Raw genomic sequence first — 20,384 nt, 5'->3', positions numbered from 1 at the left:
GGCTTCTGCTTCCGGCAGACATCTCGTCCCCTCTGACTCTTTTCACAAGATACAGCCCCCTGTTTTTTTGTCTGACTCTCGAGCACCCTATTTCTTCTTTGTCCGCTTTTTAGAGATTCTTAGTTTCTTGGTGAAGACCAAAATGTCATCGTAGCAGAGTTTATAGTTGTTAAATGAACTTAATCGGTCTGATATAAAGCTGCAACAATACGTTAATCAGTCAATCAACTTACATTATGCAACAGATGTCTACTTTGATAATCAACCCATGACTCAAAAAATGTAAATATTTACCCCCGATGTGGCCGATTGTCATTTTTTGGCTGAATTTATTATAATCGGAAAAACCGACGCGAATCAGCCCAAAAATGCATCTAGAAGTTTTCACCCTGGGCTTTCAAAAAACTGAATTTTGACATTTTTTTGACTGATGATGAATCAATGAACAGAGTAAATAATTATATGACAAATAGTCTTTTACTTTTACTGTCAGTACCCTACCTTTTGTTTGTTTTTCTCAGTTAACTAATTGAAGTTTGCAAAGGTGTTTTGTTTTATTTAAGCTTATTTAAGACTCTTTAAGCTCCTGTGTCACCTCAAACTTTTTCACTTCTGCTCTATCTGTCGGTTCGTTCTCCACCCCTCTCTTTGTGTACTTGAGCTCCGTATTTTCTGCAGAATCTGGAGTTGGTTCGGAGCGTGCTGTAGTATGTTGCTCCCCTCTGCTGGTCGGTCTCTGTCTCATGGCTCTGAGCTCACTCTCTGATTGCCTGTTAATGACGGCCTTTGTTAAACCCACAGCCCGGCTATTTCTGGGCAGTGCTGTAAACAGGCAGATTCCTCAGCCCAGATTGGAAATGTTTCCAGCCTTATGTCGGGGCTGGAGTATGCAGAGGAGTGAGGGACAGAGCAGAAAGTGTGATGGAAGGAAGAAATCCATAGAGAAGGAGTGACAAACATAAAAGAGAAGATGGTGAAACTCAATAGGGCTGTAAAGGATGAGGAAAACTTAAAATGAATCAGAGCAGAAATGTCATTCTAATGAGAAACTCTTACAAGAATTTGCAGAAAGACTATGTGATTGTCTGTGTGTGAGTCTGTGCTGCCCCCTGCTGTCCCCTCAGAGAACACACCGAAACTAAGCAGCAACTCAGTCCTGAGGTTAAACTGTCACTGGCACATCCAGCTTCTCCTCACTTTATGCAAATATCAGGCTGCTCTCTAATCCTCTGTCAGTCAGGAAGTGTGCATCACAACATGTGTAGTCGTGTGTGTGTATTACGGTTTCATATCCCATTGCATCGGATGAAACTATTGAAGACTTTTAGCCTGTACGATCTATAAAAGTCCGATGTGTCGTCTTTCTTTTTCACTTTTCAAGTCATTATTGGCACAAAAACATATTTCATATCTACCTTTAGTTAATCTTATTATAAGTCTTAGTTTTTCTTCTTTTCTATGATTTGACATTTGACACTGTACACTGCTGTAGATTTCATAAAGAACTGAAACCTGGAGTCAGTAAATCTGTGTAACAAACACACTCTTTAAACAACTGACTAGCTCGTCTTATGGCAGCAGTAGGCACAGGTACTGCAATTTATAAACTACTTGCCTTTTTTCATTTTGTTTCTGTGAACATTCTTGTCACTTTATACTTCCGGAGTCTTCAGCTTCTGTTTGTGGATTTGTGAGTGAGTGTGGATGTTTGTCTTTCTGGTCTGTCTTCTGTGTACTCTTCGCTTGAGTCTAGAGGAAACTTCTCGATGGAGTAATGGTGTTAATCTGTGCTACTGTTGCAGAAAGAATGAATTTTGATAACATTGAGAACATTGTTGAGAACTGTTTTGTATTTTTGACGGTAACCCTGCGGTTCCTCTTCCTTTAAAAACCTCTCCTCTTCCTCGCCTCCTCCTCGTCTAACCCCTTTTATATTCCTTCTTTTTCATCTGACCTTTTTTTTTTTCTCTCTTAACACCTAACTATCCCTTCTTGCTTTCCCTCTTGCCTCCCCCCTTCCCTCCTCCCTCCCACAGATGAACCGACCAGCCCCGGCGCTGATTTGCGTGCACGCCATGTGCCGGCGTCCTCCGTGGTGTCCAGCGGCATGAGCTCGGCACCCGCCGTGGTCACCAGCCCCGCCTCCCCCACTTTCTCCTTCCCCCCCACTAGGCTCTTCTCACACGACTGCAGTGAGTGCCCCCCCCCCTCCTCTCCTCCTTCCCTCCCTCACTCCACACTGCATGCAGCTGAAAAGGATCTCACTGATGATGTTTACGTGTCATGTTTTTATTTCCAGAGAGGTGTTAAAGAAGCATGCGTGAAAAGTGAAAACTGTTGTGGTTGGGTGTTGTTCCTCACTGCTATAATGTCGATCTTATCAAGTATTTGTGCTGATTTTTAATTTCTCAAATTAACTAAGAAGTTAAACAATTCTATTTTATTCCTAATGAAATTCTTGAAGATATTTTGGAGAATTAAGTGTAATTTTAAAAGGTTGTCGTCAGGCTTTTTTCTTTTATGATACTGACCTCTTCTAGTTTTTCTCCCTTGGATGATCTGTACTGCAAATGGGCAAAATTATTCTTCAAACTTAACTTCAAAAATGAACAAAAATCCTTGAAAGATGATATTAAGCAGTGCTGTAATTGGGATTTATAGGTTTGAAGTTTGGTACTTAGACATTCTTACATGTAAATGTTAAATTGAACAAAATCAGCCTTGCATGATATTTTTCTTGACACAGAAAGTTGATCTGCATGATGTCAGTCAGTGTTTACAGAAGCTCCTCCTGCATGCACAGTGGTGAGGAAAGTGAAGTGTTTAATCTAACCCACCGACCCAGCTCACATCCCCACAGTCCATCCACCCTCACCTCCGACCACCTCACTGCTCCCCACCTCACTGCTCCCCTATGCTAATCCAACACCATCCACACTGGTGATTGGCATTACATCACATTCTGTCTTTCTCTCTGTCCCTTGTCTTTGTTTCTACTCCTTCCTCTCTCTCTCTCTCTCTCTCTCTCTCTCTCTCTCTCTCTCTCTCTCTATCTCCACTCATTCATCCTCTCACCGAGCAGGCAGTATTAAATCCAGTCGCCGTTCCTCCTATCTTCTAGCCATCACCACCGAGCGCTCCAAGTCATGCGACGAAGGACTCAACACGTTCAGAGAGGAAGGACGAGTCTTCTCGTAAGTCAAACTGTGAATAAAATCCATTATAAGCACCCATTAAATGACATGTGTGAGCAGACATTCTGACTCTTAATAATCGTGTTGTACTTGACAGGAGGCTACCAAAGAGAGTGAAGAGTTTCTTCACAGACGGGGTGAGTCTTTCGTCTTTGAATAACACACATGATCCTACATACTGTTTGTTTCATCGTCTGATCCTTGTTTTTATTCATCCTGGCCTTTAAAATCAAACAAGCAAAGAAACCCTAAATACTTGTCCTACAACAAAACAGTCACATTTAATAAACATTACATTGCTTTACAGACAATTCACTTGATTTGGACATCATGTCGTTAAATAATGTAGAGGATTAATCCTCACATTCTTAAGTGTCTTGTGACAATGAAGTTTAAATACCAGTCAGTTCTGAAGAAGTAAAGGGACAGAAGTATAACAAGAGTATAACATCACTGTGTCTCTTCACTCTGTGTATAACTCTCCCTCAGCATGGTGTTTAGAAAAGTGTTAATGAACATTACAGCAACGTGTTTGTCTGGATTCATCTCTCTCTCTGACTTAATTCACTGGACTGAAGTGAGATGATTAAATTGGGAGTGCGGTAGTGATATCTTTATTATTTCATAAACCTTTTATTTGTTAACTTACATACTGTACTGTATGGGTTATGTCTATGTTTAAAAATACTGCCTTCTCCAGCTGCTTGTGTTCTTTTTGTTGTTAGTTCTAAACTTGTTCCATATAGAAATGTAATTCCACAGTCTAGCTTTGGCTTCTTCTTTAACAAACACTTTGATGTGTTTCTGCTTCAAACTGCCGGGGCATCAGTGGGAATATGTCAGGTCTCTCTAGTTCATAATAAAACCCAGGAAATCCACATGCTGCAGCGAAAAAAGATGATGGTTACAAAAATGTTGTGCTATTTATTACATGATTATTTTTCTCATATGCCTTAAATTTCCATTTAATGTGAATAATTCTTATCTAATAGCTTTAAACAGGCTTACCTATCAACCAATCCTCTTAACATTTACGTGTTTGTGTTTCAGTCTCTAGACAACCTCGGGACGGCAGAGGAGGTCCGATCAAAACGCCATTCAACGTCAGAGCTGGGAAACATCACGTACAGTGACGTGCGGCGAGAAGGATGGCTGCACTACAAACAGATCCTCACAGAGAAGGGCAAGGTGGGCACTTCTGATTTTATGAGAAGTAGAATGAAAGCAGAAATTCATATACAACAAACTCTCATCGCATTATATCTGTCCTCCACAGAAGGTGGGCAGCGGCATGCGTCCGTGGAAGCGAGTCTTTTCTGTTCTTCGCTCTCATTCGCTGTTCCTCTACAAAGACAAGAGGGAGGCGGTGCTCCGCGGGGCCACGATTGGAGGCGCGGCAGATGACGATCAGCCGATCAGCATACGGGGCTGCCTGGTGGACATTGCATACAGTGAAACCAAACGAAAACATGCCCTGCGGCTGACCACACAGGACTTCTGTGAGTACCTGCTGCAGGCAGAGGACCGGGAGGACATGCTGGACTGGATTAAGGTCATCAGGGAGAACAGCAAGACGGACAGTGAGGTCAGAGGTCACACTTGGATCTTTGATCTGTGACTTTTATCTTGTGTAGGTGTTATTAGAAACAGGTCATCACCAGGGTTTTTGTTTGTTTGTTTCTTGCAGGAGCTCGGCTTTTCCAGGCAGGCCCTCATCAATAAAAAACTGAACGATTACAGAAAGCAGAGGTGAGTCTCCTGATCATTAAGCGAGCATGAAGAAGCTTCTTTTGTCTCTGCAAACTAAATTCAACTGGCCTCTCTGTCTCCCCCTGCAGTCCGACAGGCAGTAAACCTGACTCCTCGCCCAGAATGCCTCGCATGAAACCTCCCTTCCTGCACACCAAGACTGAAAACGCAGCCGGGGCGCCGCGCTCCCCAAAACCAGAGGGCAAAGGTCAGAGTCATGGAAACAACACCAATAGTGAATGACTTAAACTTCAGGCCTCCAAAACGGACTTTATGTTAACAATTAAAAATAAGAACCAGAACGTTTTGAGATTGACTGTCACCCAAACGTTTGCATCATGTCCCCTGTAAGATGAGTTAAACTGTTTTAAACTAAGCAGCTCATTTGATACTATTTGTTAAACTGTATTATTACTCCTGAGTCCTTACTTATAATGCTTAGACGTGTGAAATATGATTTTCAGCGTCTGGTGTGTAAACATTGATTTTTAGTTTAATAATGCTTTTTCAAATTATTGGTTTTTTTTCTTCTTTTGTTAAATTTATCTGAAAATCTAAGACCAGTGAAATTATTAGAACATTGAATAAAAAATGTATTGTGTAATATTCTTTAGTTGACTGACAGTTCCCTAAAAAGGACAAAGGAGGATTTGTGGTATTTTGTTCTTCACTCCCTGCTGTTATTATGAATTCAGTTCATCTTTATATAAAACAGATTTAAGAATGTTGAACAGTATTTTTTTAAGGTTTTGTGTCAAGCTTTAAAGTTTTTGTTCACCGTGTCTCCAGACGAGAGCGGCCCTCCAAAGTCTCCGTGGGGAATCAACATCATGAAGAAGACGAAGAAGACGGGACCTAAAGCTTTCGGTGTGAGGCTGGAGGAGTGTCAGCCAGGTGTCATTAATAAGGTACGATATCCTCTCGAATGTGGTGAAACAGATTAGTCTTTGGAGGTGTAGTTGTGCTTACATTCTGTCTGTCTGTCTCTCTCAGTTCATCCCGCTGATCGTGGAGATCTGCTGTGGTCTAGTGGAGGACATGGGTCTGGAGTACACAGGGATCTACAGAGTCCCCGGGAACAACGCCATGGTGTCCATGCTGCAGGATCAGCTCAACAAGGGCGTGGACATCAACCCCGCAGAGGAGGTCGGGAAATATAAATGTGGAATACAAACTAATTAACTGACAGGTTTCCTTCAATTTGACAGTACAAAACTGTAATACTATATTATGCTATGTTTATTTTTCTCTCTGACCGGGACATAGGTACCTGGTTTTATTCTCTTTTATGCTCTAACTTCTTCTTGGAATATAGTTCACTTCTTTAACTTCCTTCAATCACTAAAAGTGAAAGGTCAATTATTTATTTCTCTGACTCCTCTCTTTGATTTTCTGTCATCAGAAGTGGCAGGACCTGAATGTTGTCAGCAGTTTACTCAAATCCTTCTTCAGAAAACTTCCAGAGCCTCTCTTCACAAATGGTGAGTTCAAACATGTCTTGACAAGCCATCACACACACATACATACCAAACCTTCTTAATTCGCATTATTTAAAATATTTGATTTTGTTGCAGACAAATACAATGACTTCATTGACGCCAACCGCATGGAGAACGCATCAGATCGCCTGAAGACCATGAAGAAACTGGTTAGTGTTTGTTTAAAGTCAAGAATTAATTTGAGATAAATAGGTGAGTGAGTTTGTGTGTGTGTGTGTGTGTGTGTGTGTGTGTGTGTGTGTGTGTGTGTGTGTGTGTGTGTGTGTGTGTGTGTGTGTGTGTGTGTGTGTGTGTGTGTGTGTGTGTGTGTGTGTGTGTGTGTGTGTGTGTGTGTGTGTGTGTGTGTGTGTGTGTGTGTGTGAGAACTCAGGCAGGTCAAACTGGTTTATTTCTGTTGTCATTCCTCTCGTTCCTTTATAGATCAGAGACCTCCCGGATTATTACTATCACACTTTGAAGTTCCTTGTTTATCACCTGAAGACTGTGGCCGACAGCTCCGATAAAAACAAGGTCTGTGAAGGTCTAAAAGTTAGGAATAATAATGAAATTGTATCAAGTATGAGTGTGTGTTATTAATAAGCCTCTGTCTCTGCCTGCTGTGTGTGTGTGTGTGCAGATGGAGCCTCGTAACCTGGCGTTGGTGTTTGGGCCGACTCTGGTGCGGACGTCTGAGGACAACATGAAAGATATGGTCACACACATGCCCGACCGCTACAAGATAGTAGAGACACTCATACAGCATGTGAGGGATCACACACACACACACACACACACACACACACACACACACACACACACACTCATATTATAAATGATCCTTAATGTGCTAAATCATTTCATCTCTGTCGTTCTCGTAGGGGACCTGGTTTTTCGCGGAAGAGGTAGACAAGGAAGAAAAGGTAAGCTCCCAATATTGTCATCTTAAAGCATGTGGACAATACAAGATTTATTTAGACTTAAACATTGAAAATAATAATATATAACAGAAACAGGTTTTAAAAGGGTGCTGAGGATTTAAAGTTGCTCTGAAAACTGCCATGTGTAGTATTCAATGATTACAGCGTTACACTGAACTATTTCTGAAACAAAAAAACATTTATTATGTGTCAAGATTTATATGATTTCATACCCAAAAAATGTGAAGCTACACTGAAAGCAGCAAAGTGTCATTTTACAGTCTCTAGAAAAGCTATAACTAACAACTATGTTCCTCATTAGAAAGGTTTAGAAAAACTTAAAAACAGTCAGATATAGTATAGTTATAGTTAGTGTCATGACCAAACGGTATACCTGAGGGGAATTGTTTCTCCTGTCCACAAATCTCTTTTTTTGTTTTTTACAAACCACAAAAACATGAAGCTGCTGCGCTCAGGTGTGGTAGTAATTATTTATTTGAATAGAACAACAATAAAAGTGTCATATTATACATTCTTGTGCAGAAAACTTGTTTTATTTTCTCTCAAACAAGAAAAAAAAACTCTTTGAAATCTTCCATTTAGAATTATTTCCCCCACGTTGTAACAGAAAGACTGTAAGTGCTCAGGGTGGAATCTGAAATGAGTCAGCTGTTTACACTTAGAGAAAAAGATTTATCCAACATTTGCTCTCTGGGAATAAAACCCAAGAGTCCCTGTTAAACTTTGCAACACAAAATGTGATCTCAAACTTCTGTGTTTGTGATGAAGAGCAGGGATAAAGCAGGAATGTCTATTCATGAGCCTTATTTGTGGAGATCTCTCTTCAGATATGATTTCATGGCAAACTGTCAAAGTTTTGGAACTCTAGTTTCATACCGGCTCATTTCCAGATGATAAAATCTTCAAAACATTCAAGTTTATTTGAAGCTTATCTAAAATGAAAGTCTCTCAGATTGTTTTATTGTGTATTTGAATGATTTGTGTCTCTTTCATCCAGACGCCAGTGGACACGGAGGACCTGCAGCCGGCCCCCAACATCGACCACCTGCTTTCCAACATCGGCAGAACTGCTCTGCTAGGGGAGGCCTCAGGTGAGCATGCCGCTATCAGCCAATCAATGTTGGCTTTAACCAAACCGACCAATAGCATACCGGCAGCTGTAATCTGCAACTCTAAGAGAATGCTGCTTTCTGTTTGAAACTGGAACCTGGGATTTCCCTGGTAGTTCCTAATGACGATGAGTTTGTTCCAGTGAACTGAGGGCGGAGAAACAGAAACTTTATTTTACAATTTAAAACGAATGTTGCTCGAATACAAAATATAGAATCCATAATCAAAATATAATGTAATTGGCCGCTTTAAAAAAAGAGAGAATTGTACTTTTCTCTTACCTGCCGACTGCTCAGTGTTTCGTATGTCAAAGTTTAAAGCCACCAGAACTTGAAGGCAGCATAACAAATGAAGTTGTACATGGGTTAGCACTCGGGAGTGTTTCAGTGTTTTTCAATGTGCCTTTACTTCTCTCCTCTCTGCTGACCTTTTTTCTCCTCTACCTTTGCTCATCTTTCACTTTCTCTGTACGTTTCTCTGCATTTCCTTCTCTTAGCTGAGCCTGTGGAGCAGCCGCTGCGGTAGGATGGGAACTCCCCTGGCAATACGTGTGTGTGTGTGTGTGTGTGTGTGTGTGTGTGTGTGTGTGTGTGTGTGTGTGCGTGTGTGTGTGTGTGCGTGTGTGTGTAACCGATTCAGTGCATCATGTTGTGAAAGTTTAATAATGTGTGTGTGTGGGGAGGATGACAGAGAAAGACTGATAGTGTTGGTGATGGTGGTTTGTGTCTTCATAGTCTCAATTCCCCTCCTGATAATCAGCGTCACAGTCAGAGTTTCTGTAAGAACAAGTCACTTCAGCGTCGCCCCGCTCCGATCTAATAAATTCATGGATGACTGGATGCTTGTTAAAGCTTCTGTCTGTGACACTGGAGTGTAAACCGAGCTCCGTCACTGAGAGACAACTCCCTCACATCCTGATACAGTCGGCGGCTTCCGACAGTGTAGTCATACCGTGACGTTCTTACCCCACACACACACACACACACACACAACTGAGCTGCAAAAGAGCCGCTAGGTGGCACTGTTCTGTTTATGCTCGAAACAGAAGTCACAGATGTTGATCACTGTCACAGCACAGAGGGCCACTGTGCCTACGTTGTTGCTGCAACCAACAACTTACATTTAGAGTATGAAGGAGGAAATAAGGAATGTCCATTTTTTTTTTTTTTTTATCTGTTGTCTGAAAACATGAAAAAAGATCCTGATCCCAGGCTTTCTCTTCAAATGTTTTGTGTTTGTAATTTAGCAATTAAGAATGTAATAAGCAGTGATGGAAAGTGGAGAAATGTATAATCTAAACTTGAAAAGCTAAGAGCAGACAAAGTGCTCTTCAAATGACTAAACTATTAGTAGTTGATCAAATATTACAAATAAAATGAACGTGTATAAGGGCCAGCCTTTCAGTAGAATCAACTGATATGATTTGGTATATTTCTTTTTTTTATATGACCCTATAATTTACCTAATTCTGATCCGGGGTTTACTCAGAGACTTGACTCAGAAAGGCTTCTTCTGCTTTATAGGTGGCAGCATTACAACAGCAGTCACTTGTGTAATACCTGATATAATAAAACAAAAGGTGCATCCAACACAGTCACAGATCCATCCAATCAGGACTCAAGATCATTGTTATTAGATGAGAAATAATTCAATCTGGAACCTGTGAAGAGGCCACCACCTCAGGTCCCCCCCCCCACAAATTCACGTCAATGCACTCTGTGAAAGACAAAAACAGATTTCCTACCGCTTTTGTGTGTTTGTGTTCGTGAGGGAATGTTTTTGTTCTTGTTTCATACTCTTTCGATTCAGAACTATTTCTGCCTTCATGCTTCAAAACGCTTCATTCACTGACTGATATTAGTGTGTTCGGTGACGTTATTGGTGTGTGCTGTGGTTTCATAAAGCTGTTTTTTTTCCCCTCTTTCACCAATCCCCTGCTTTCCCAATCATTGTTCCTCCTCCATTGACTACATTTATGTGTAAATATTTGTACTGGGGTATGTCAATGCCAGAGGGCTCAGAGGAAGACAAGTTCCTTAAATTTCAGTCAAGGAAGTTGTCGTAATCAACAACAAAAAAAAAGAGGACACAAACTGACTTTAATGCTGCCTAATGCATAAAAGTTTTCAAGCAGGTTGGCTTTAGCCACGTCTCAAATGCTGGTGTCAGAGCAGGTGTTTTATTCACTATTATCCCCTTTCTATGTATTATTTTATGGCTCTGTAGAATCAGTTTTTCTGTGATAACATTTTGGATTTGTCCTTTAAAAAAAAAGATTACTCCCTCTGTGTCCTTCACTGTGACTGCTCTGGTGTCTTTGTAAGCTTAAGTGATGGTGACCCGGCTGATGTTTTGCTTCTCTCTCCTGCAGACTCAACCAACAGTGACTCGGCTAAATCAAAGGTAACACCTCCAAACATAGCGCAAGGTTGTTCTCTTGTACAATCAGCAGTGCTCACATACAAGGTGTTATGCACGATGACGTCACAGTAACGTTGTTTCTCCCCTTCTCAGGGGTCATGGGGGTCAAAGAAGGACCTCGGAGCCAAGGACTTCCTGGCTCTGTCCATCATGTCAGCCGTCACGGGTCGCAAACGCAGGAAGCGCCACAATGCACGCCGCGTGGGCAGCAGCACGGATGACGACTCGGAGCATGAGCCAATCAAAGCGGGACACCTAGGGGCGGAGGAGGAAGAGGAGGTGGAGTCGCCTGTAGGGGGCACTGCTCCTCGAGCAGAGGGAGAGGAAGACGAGGATGAAGAAGAAGAAGAAGAAGAAGAAGAAGAAGAGGAGGAAGATGAGGAAGTAGTAGAAAGCGGAGTGAAAGAGGAGGTAGAAGAAAAGGAGGTGGCGGTGGTTATTCCCAGCCGGTCGCACTGCAAAGATGAAGAGGAGGCAGGAGGAAGGCAGGCGGCCATGTTGGTGCAGGAGGAGGAGGAGGAGGAGGAGGAGGAGGAGGAGGCTCGGGTGGAGGTGAAAGGGCCACCTTGGAGATCTCCAGAGGACGCCCGCTCCATTGTTTCTGGTTACTCCACCCTCTCCACATTAGGGCGGAGCCTGGGGTCAGAGGGGAGGGGTGACGATGCAGATGACGAAAACAGCGAGCTGGTGAGTGAGACGGACAACGAGAGCGGCTTCGCCTCGCGCTCCCTCACGCAGGAGAGACCGGAGAAACACCCGACGACACCTGTGAGTTCGCAGCCACCGGCAGCCCCACGGAGCTTCCTGTACACACACTGCAAGCATCCTGTCCTCTCGCCGACTAACCTTCTGGCCCCGCCCACAGCCCTCACGCACACACCAGACTCTGCGGAGAGGGGCGAAGGAGGCGCACGGTCCACCACGCCTTCGTCGTCTTCCTTCTCCTCCTCCTCAGCCTCCCATAAACTGCACTTGCGGCCTTCCTTTAACTCGCACAAACTGATCCAGTGCGACACTCTGGCAAGGAAGAAGCTGAAGTCGGAGAAGACTAAAGCTCGCTCCCTGGACCTGCTGGATCTGCCTGGGGCCGCCGCCCAGGTCGACCGATCTGGTTCGAGCTCTGACGGTGCGTCAAGGTTGGGGAGGGAAACTTCCAGAACCAACCCCTCCTCAGGTAGCAGCCAGGAGAGCCTGCGCCCGACTCGACCCAAGCATTCCCTGCCACCCAGCGAGGCCGCCTCCTTCACCCCAGCAGGCCCGGTTGGCAGGTCTCTGGCGGATCATGTCCGCGCTCGTCTCCTGGGCTCGGCGGACGACCTCCGCAGCGTGGGACTGCGAAAACCTCTCTCACCCGAGACGCGGAGGAAGAGGCGAGCATGGCGCAGACACACCGTAGTGGCTTCCCCGACCGAGATCTCTGACAAAAGACCCCCGTTGACTGTCAGCGACTTCCCCCTGTCCCCCATCGCCGTTCAAAACCAGGTCAAAACACCGGGACTGCCTCTGGGTGCAGACGAGCTCGAGCATGGGCCGGCTACACGTCAAACACCCACCTCCAATTTCCACCAGTACCTGTGAGCCCTGCCATCCCACCCCTCACTCCGAGGAATCTGGGCTGCTGACTCCTGCAGGTCAGTGGACCGGCAGCAGCATTATCGGGGGTTTGTTGCCCGGAGCAACATAAGAGTACCAATGAAGAGAGCAGCTTCTGCACCCTTTCTTTCCCGATAAGCTCCTCCCGAAATGGCAGGGGGCATTCCAGTGTTGCCAAAGCTTTTGTTTGTTTTTTTCTTATATGTGTGCTTTTATAGAAATAATACAGAAACAGAAAAGAGACACATGCAGACCTCATACTCGAAATTCTAAAGCCAAGAATTATCATTCTAGAAAAGTATCAATTAAACGGTAAATTCTCTTGAAATGACCAGGAAAGGAACTCCCTCTGGTTCTTAAGAGAAAGGTGCTTCTAACTAAAATGGGGTTTGACAAATACAATTTTTAACAATTAGCCGGTTTAAAACCATTTCAAGAGGGATTTCATCTGATTTTTCACATCAGTCTTCCTAATCTGTTCCTCTTCAGAACACAGACCCTGTTTAACTCTCATTTACTCTCCAAACACACACACACACACACACACACACACACACACACACACACACACATACACACACACAAGTAAGTCATCTCTTTCTACGTGTTAATAATGTTAATGTGTGTTTGCTCTAAAATATTTGTGACCACGTCTGAGCGTGCAGGTGTTTGTTATGAACACTTTTGTAACATTTGTACAAAGCCTTGTTAAGTTAACCTTGTATATATAAATATTATGTTATCATATTTGTTTTTATGTTTTTTTTCTTTTTTTTTTTTTTAGTTTTCTATGGTTTACAAAAAGCGCATACAAGTGCACAGTCATTTGTTTCAAGATGTTACTTGAAATGTTTTTACTTAATATATTATTTTGTGTTGTTTTGTTTTATATTCAGTATATATATTATATATATATTTTGTATTAAAGTAAAAAAAAAGTACTTTTATTGTGACTTCCCCTCTTTGATGTACCTGTTCGAAAGGAGACGACCTAAGCGAGGCGTTACCTGTTCCTAATTTCCTCAGTGACGGCCTTTCTCTCTGATTCTCAGCACTGTGCAGGAAACCTTTATCTCCTCAGAAACTCCCACCGATGTTACACCGACATCTCAAACTCCATGTAGCAGGAGAAGAAATGTAATCTGGTCATTTTTACATGAAATAATTGGGCAGCTCAGCGCCACACTGTGATGGCTGACCTTGTTTGTTTTGTAACTCATGTCATGGATTATTGAGTGTCGCTTCCACAGATCTGAGCTGAAGACAAAGTGTGTGTTTTTTTTGTTTTGGTTAAACAGAATGAGGAAAAAAAAAAGCTTAGCAGTGTTCTGAAGACTATTTAATGATTGAGTAGTGCATACAAAAGGCTTCATCTTCACCTGCGTCTGTTGTAACCTGTGTGTTTTCACCACATCACCTCTGGGAGTTCATCTGTCTGCACGTTTTATTACCTCGGGGTTCATGTGACGAGGAGATTTCCATAAGGTCAGGCTCTAATAAATCCTCTCTGACTGAGGAAATGGTACATTTTGTAAGAGGAAATGACAGCAGAATGCTAACTTCTCATCTATTGTTTCTCGTCTCTCATACTGGCTGTTAGAACCTTTTGTCATCAGGAGTGTAAAGTCATGAGAGGCTCACATTGGAAAAAACCAACCAGTGCAAAACAAATGAATAATAATTATGATAGATGATGGTCTTAGCATACCTCAAGATTTGTTCTACAAGTGCCTGATTTCTGGAATGTGTTTTTGTTCTGCAGTGCCATGCTCATGTCAGTTCTTATCTTTCCGTTCCCTTTTTGTTGTCTCTGGGTCTCCTCCCCCCTCCTCCCCTGTGGTCAAAAGTAAGGCACTGACCCAAAGAAGTGTACATTAAAATACAAAAGTTCTAACTTAAGAGGCTGTACGGATTTTGTCTTTTAAAGAGAGCACACTTTAAGCCAAGGACACATCTATGCACTCGCTTTGCCTCTAACCCAGGCATTAACAGAAGCGTAGTTTTTCTCTTAAGAGGCCGTCTCTGTCTGCCTGGTGATCCACAGTGTGTGAATATGGTACATCTGACAAGCCCTTCCCTAACACTGCATCAGCTCACGTCAGACTATATTTTCTTAAAACGGACTTCAAGAGGAAAACTCAAAACGTCTGAAATGTGATCCACCTAATGTCTCATTGTTAGATTTTAAAGACACAGTTTTGTACATACTTTCTTAATATGTAACATACTGTATTGTGTACATTTGGAGTTGCTTTTTGAGTATAACTAATATGAAATGACTGGACTTGAAAGATTGTCCACCTGAAACGATTTCCCTCATGGCTGTGTGCTTTAAAGCAAGTTTATAAAATGTAAATAAACAGAACTATGTTTAAAAATGTGCTCGTGTGTTTGTGATGGTTTTTAGATATGCACAGTACATGGAGGATGGACCTTCATGTTTAGTCTATGGGATGGTCAGACAGCTCCAGATACAAGCTGAATGGCGCCATCTGTAGGCTGCACATGGATAAGGTGTCTTCAGGCCTTCTGGCACAGATTTCTTCTGCACATCAGGGAAACTTTGTCAAAACTACCGAGTCTGCACTCTTGTTTTGAAAGTGATAGTTCATTATCTATGCCTTCAATTAAAATGAGCTGAGAGTATGTTTTTCCCTACATATAGAGCTTTTGGTAAACACTATGGAGCAGATTGCTATAGTCATTAGCAGCACCTTTCTTGTAAACAGAATGATCTTCCATAGAGGGAAATATTCCCTTTTGCATTCTGCGTGGCTAAAACACTTAACTGGATATTAGGCAGAGTGGCTTAACCTTCATAAAGAGCATCTCCATCATATCCCATCCCCCTCCTTCTGCTCCTGCTCTGGTTAAATGTTTTTCCTGTTCAGAGCCCACTGTTGTCCTCTGTCCGGCCCATTTCTGGATCCTCACATGAATACCTTACTGGATATTTAGCGCTGGAAAAAAAAGGGAGTTGTGTACAGTAGGCTCCAGTATGAAGCTGGAGTTTCTTGTGATTCAGATCACGCTTAACAACATGACTTCAGAATTTGATTTTTTTTTTTTTTTTAATTATTATTTATTTGAACTTATGTTAACACACAACTGTTAAAATGTTCACACGGGATTGATTTTTTTTTTCTTTTTTTCTGCAAAAACAATCTTTGCACAGCTTGCCCGATCAGCAGCATTCAAATAATTAATGTTGGAAATGATACATGTGTTTGCCTAGAATTCAAAAACGGAACAAATGTAAAATGATAAGTTGACCCGGGAAAACAAAACAACTCGCCTTATCAAATACATTCTCTTTATAAAAACGAATCTTATTTGAAATATTAACATTTTTCTTCTTAAAAAAATTAACAGGACATCATTTTAGTCCAAATAGAAAAGAAACGTCAAGTATTGCATTGCAATGCAAGGACTCATCCGTCCAGATGAAAGACTGTTTACAGAACACTGATGACAATTTTTTTTTTTTTTTTAACAATGCAGCAAGTCCCATGTGTTACCTTTTTCAAATTTGGGTCCTTTAATTGGTAGGAACCGGGTCCCTGTCCTGGTTCTGCAGGAGGAGCTCCGTGTTTTGGGCCCTCAGTCTCTCCAGTTCCCTCTCCAGCTCTCTGAGCCGGACCAGGGAGCTTTCCACGGTCGGTCCTCCTGGCTCCACGGCGTTCCTCAGCCGGTTGTTCTCCTCCTCCAGCCGGGACATGCACTTCTCCAGCTCGAGGTACTCTTGCACCAGCTCCTGCTTGGTCATATTCTGCAGGCTCTCGACGTGGTACATCTCGTAGGTCTCGGAAAAGTCCCTCTGAAGAAACTCCCCACCTGCGTTCCCGGCTCTCCCGATACCGTCGCTACCACCTCCGCTGCCGTCATCCTCGTCCTCCTCCTCGTTGTCGAACAAGTCCTCCTCGCTGCCAGTGTCCTCCATGCGGACGCCGACCCCTGAAGGTCTCCTGACCCCAGTCTCCGTGTTGAGGTCGGGCTCCTCTCGGTCGTGCTCGTCCATCAGGAACTGGGTGGTGTTATACGGGGCCACTGGGAGTCCCTTTGCGAACATCTCCTCCCTCAGTCTGGAAGCCCTGGCCGTCTCCTTCTCCTCCAAGGCTTTCCTCTCCTCCCAGGAAAGTTTGTAATAAGGCTTCCAGTTGCGCTTCTTCTTTGAGGTTCTGCGCCTGTGCCTTCTCTTCCCCTGACGTGCATCAAAGCCAGTGTCGGAGTCAATGAGCAAACTCTCACCCTGCACTTGGTTTAAAGTCTCTTCAAGCGGTCTGTCCTGGCCGTTTTTCCCCTGCGAGATGCGATGATCTTCCCCCGCTGCACGAACATCGGATTTCTGATGAGTCTGAGCTGCAATCGGGCACTTCGGGACATCGTTTCCGGCTGCTAAGGCAGGGCACACCCCCCTCTGTCCGCCTTTCATTTGCCATAACTTGTCTGTGTTGATATCCCCACAGTTCCCCGCCCGCTGTTGCTGTTTTTGGTATCTCTGTCGCCCCCTGTCGCCGTTATCTGGACCTCCGCGGCTCCGGGCTGGGAGATGCTCCAACGCGCCTCCGCTGCTCCCACCTGATGGGCTGCCCGAACTTTTCAGGTGATGGGTCTGCTCCGCTGGTTCTGTCATCCTGATGATCCGATTCCGGTGTTCCGCTTTAGCGCATTTCAGATAATCGCCATGCCCTCTGGACTGAGCTTTTAAAGTTCCTCAAAAGACGTTAAACTTAATTTTCAACAACAAAAAAATAAATACTAATTCCAAAATGAGCCGATATCACTACAACAAAGTTTTGAGTTTTTGACGTTTAAAAACAAACTCCCGCAAGCTATAAGTAAAATGTCCGAACAGTAAACACTTGTTACTCCTTGAAGGGTTTGTCAGAGCAACTGTCGCTAACTACCATTAACTGTTTCGATGCTGTGAAGAGTTTTTCGCGAACCCGGAGACGACGTTTCGCCGTCACAACAGTGTCCAGTGTGCTACCGTAGACGAGGGTGCTCGTGTTTATATAGCAGCTCCGCCTCCAGTCGCGCGCACGCTGCTGCTTTTCAGTCCTGGTGCATTCTGGGACATGAGGTTGTAACTTCGACGAAGAACGAAGGGGCGTCTCCTTAACGAACTACATACTCCACAAGGCCACCATAACCGACGAGAATGTTAACCAATGAGATAGCAGAATCATGAGCGGCATAAAGCCCACCCTTCTTTTTGTTGATTGGATAAGAGGATAATTTTGCTGTTGCTAAGCTTAGAGTATTTTGTAATTGGACGGTCGAGTTGTCAATCATAAGTACGCAATCCAAACCAAGAAAGCAGTCCGGGGCATTGTATGGGCGGAACCAACTACACATGAAGGGGTCACGATGAAAAGTTACGAAATTAAAGTTGACTTAAAAGCATCCTGAAAAAAATATATTATTATTAGAAGAAAAAAACACATACTTTGTAAGTAGAAAAATGTGGCAGATTTGTATTACGTCACAGCGTAGTCCAATGCTGAAGTATGAATACAACGAAACCCCTCCTGTATTTTACGCTAAATGTAGACAACCTTTAACGGAAACTAGTCCGCGTTGAATGTTCACGTAAGAAAATGAATTTAAAAAAAATAGCTAATTCTCTAAACCCGTTAATTTCTCGTGTTTAGTCTCACGCCGACACGTCGTTTGGACGCAGCGTTATCTTGTAAAATGCTTTAGTTTTAATCGTCACAGTGTTGCGCGGAGTGATACACTGTGTGATGGGGAGGGGGGGGGGGGGGGGGGACTTTGGGAACAGCGTAAACAAACGACATTTATTGTCAAGCTGCCGATACGAGCACAGCTCCGAACCCCTCGCTGTTGTAAGGGTGGGTCATGCGCTTTCACACATGCTCAAATAATCCTGTTACCCAGTGGACGGAGTGGTGTGGAGCAGTTTTTTTAGTTTTTTTTTTAAAGTACTTCTTGTGCAACCAATCGTCCGACATGCAGTGTGGTATATTTGAGTGAAAGCTAAGGATAAGGTAGCTGGCTAACGTTAGCAAACGCTATTCTCGCTCTCAAATTAAAACCCAAATTAAAAACACCTATAAAGTGTGAAGTTCTGCGCACTGTAGTGACAATAAAAGAGAACGACAACATTACACAAAAAGCGGTTTTTTTTAAGTCGCGACCAATATAATTGACGCCATACTGTGCACGAAGCTAAGCTAACAGATAAACCTCCACAGTTTATGAAAATCCTTTGTTTTCACTGCAGTTTTTGTTGGAGCAGCAAAAGGCAGAGTCTTACATCCAACATGCATCAAATTATTGTTGTTATTAACAGAAACATTGCCAGTGTTAGCCATTTTCCAACTAGGCCAATGTCTTCTTTCTGGGTCAGTGTAATTGCTGGAACATAAAGATTTATCCCCCCCCCCGAAAGTCCTACCTTCGACTAAATAACTATCTTTTTTTAATCACTTTTCGTCGCATTGATATACACCACATCACTTAAAAATACATTATGAAACGGGGAAAAAAAAGTGCTATCTTCCGTGTGAATCCGTCACATGGAAACCCCTCATAAACTCTCCGAATTCCAGGAAGTAGCCAGTCCCTGCTCCTGCAAAGCAACACTGAAGCTTTCCTTTATTCCACTTAAGGTTTAGCAAGCTCAGTTAGGACTTTACAAGTCAAACTATTTATTGACTCTGCATCGCCCACAACTTTACCTCATGAACATACAGCTTTTGTCAAATGAACTGCTGAATATAAGATATTAAAAAAATATATATGGCAACCTAGTTATGCAGTATTTTTTATGTTATTATTGGTTTTTCTGTTCAGCTGCACATTCATTATACAAACATTGTTCTAATAAAGGCTTGTTTTAACTCTAAATGGCCCACTGTAGAGAGCTATTCAATGCACTTATATCAGCATGTTTTTTTTGTATGCCATATTAAGTTTCCTTAAAACATTTTAGGCTACTTCTACTAATGGAAGAAATGGGTTCTCAGTCTGTGACCTCTCATTGTGGGCGGCTGCTCTCTTAACACTGCCTGAAAGACTTGAGTCCAGTGGCTACAAACAACACAGGCCTAATGTTTCTACTAATAGAAAAGCAGGCAGAGTTTCAGCTCTGGCAAATAAGCAAGCCTAGCTGAGCGTCCTTTGAGGAAGGGGTGATACATCCATGTTAATATGAAACCTAATGACCGAGGAGATTTAGAAATCGTACCAAGAGTTCCCATATTCTCAAATGAAGGAGCTGTGCAGCTACAGAACCAAAGCTGCTCCTGCATAGATCACAGCTTGTGAGGATTAGTAGGCATGACTTAATCTCTCACCATGTCTAACATATCTGTTGGTGCAATTGAAAGGAGATGAAAGATAGAAATCGTTCTAGACCGACGTATGGCCCTGATGTGCAAATTATAGCACAGGAGTTATTTTTTAATAAAAAAAGATTTGTATTTTAAAATGGTGCATTATATGGCATAAGTGAAAGAAACAAATCACTTTAAATGCATCCTGTAACCTCACTATCTTGTTTTGTTTATGATGAGTATATGTGTGCTTACAGTCCTGCAGGAGCTGGTGGATGGTGATTGTTGATTAGGGAGGGTTGATCACATTTTCTGCTCCTCCAGTCCGCCCAGCTGAGCTCTGTCCCTTTCTGATCTCTGTTGTAACTCCATCACAAAGACTTAATTAAGTTTCCATTCAGTGCTCTACTGGCGCTCAGGGCACATTTCCAACTATCACTATCAAGAGTTCAGTTCATATTCTCTCTTTGATAAAGCACGCCACCATTTTGATCAAGGTAGACGTCATCTGGCTGGAGAAGATGAATTTGACTTCAACAGTGGGCTATTGATTGTTGTTGTTGAGCTCTCTAAAGGTTCTACTTAGTACCACCAGAGGGC

At 42.9% G+C, this 20,384-nt stretch overlaps 2 protein-coding genes across 10 annotated transcripts in view; one reads left to right on the top strand and one right to left on the bottom strand.

The window, feature by feature from the left end:
* Positions 1 to 14,865, top strand: part of arhgap23a (Rho GTPase activating protein 23a) — a 63,953-nt gene extending 49,088 nt beyond the window's left edge. For 6 of the 9 annotated variants that reach the window (XM_065964258.1, XM_065964255.1, XM_020632556.3 and 3 more), the window contains 17 exons: positions 2,037 to 2,192; positions 3,083 to 3,194; positions 3,292 to 3,331; positions 4,245 to 4,382; positions 4,471 to 4,779; positions 4,882 to 4,943; positions 5,033 to 5,151; positions 5,733 to 5,851; positions 5,937 to 6,089; positions 6,346 to 6,424; positions 6,518 to 6,591; positions 6,863 to 6,952; positions 7,059 to 7,184; positions 7,300 to 7,341; positions 8,357 to 8,450; positions 10,841 to 10,872; positions 10,984 to 14,865. In XM_065964258.1, the coding sequence (XP_065820330.1) occupies positions 2,037 to 2,192; positions 3,083 to 3,194; positions 3,292 to 3,331; positions 4,245 to 4,382; positions 4,471 to 4,779; positions 4,882 to 4,943; positions 5,033 to 5,151; positions 5,733 to 5,851; positions 5,937 to 6,089; positions 6,346 to 6,424; positions 6,518 to 6,591; positions 6,863 to 6,952; positions 7,059 to 7,184; positions 7,300 to 7,341; positions 8,357 to 8,450; positions 10,841 to 10,872; positions 10,984 to 12,468 (3,230 nt within the window). In that variant the 3' untranslated portion in view covers positions 12,469 to 14,865. The remainder of the gene's footprint in view (positions 1 to 2,036; positions 2,193 to 3,082; positions 3,195 to 3,291; positions 3,332 to 4,244; positions 4,383 to 4,470; positions 4,780 to 4,881; positions 4,944 to 5,032; positions 5,152 to 5,732; positions 5,852 to 5,936; positions 6,090 to 6,345; positions 6,425 to 6,517; positions 6,592 to 6,862; positions 6,953 to 7,058; positions 7,185 to 7,299; positions 7,342 to 8,356; positions 8,451 to 10,840; positions 10,873 to 10,983) is intronic. The other 3 variants (XM_065964253.1, XM_065964257.1, XM_065964254.1) reach the window with 3 other exon arrangements.
* A 663-nt stretch (positions 14,866 to 15,528) lies between these two features.
* Positions 15,529 to 17,489, bottom strand: hexim1 (HEXIM P-TEFb complex subunit 1). Its single transcript, XM_020632560.3, has one exon. The coding sequence runs from the start codon at positions 17,114 to 17,116 to the stop codon at positions 16,022 to 16,024; it is 1,095 nt and encodes a 364-aa protein (XP_020488216.1). The 5' UTR covers positions 17,117 to 17,489; the 3' UTR covers positions 15,529 to 16,021.
* Positions 17,490 to 20,384: the final 2,895 nt, after the last annotated feature.

Source organism: Labrus bergylta, chromosome 16 (genome assembly GCF_963930695.1).
Source record: "Labrus bergylta chromosome 16, fLabBer1.1, whole genome shotgun sequence".
Lineage (NCBI taxonomy): Eukaryota > Metazoa > Chordata > Actinopteri > Labriformes > Labridae > Labrus > Labrus bergylta.
Note: the sequence above shows the minus strand (reverse complement) of the source record. Positions and strands in the feature narration are given on the sequence as shown.

Excerpts from the sequence above, each read along its gene's own strand:
- hexim1 (XM_020632560.3), bottom strand. The coding sequence starts at position 17,116 with ATGACAGAACCAGCGGAGCAGACCCATCACCTGAAAAGTTCGGGCAGC.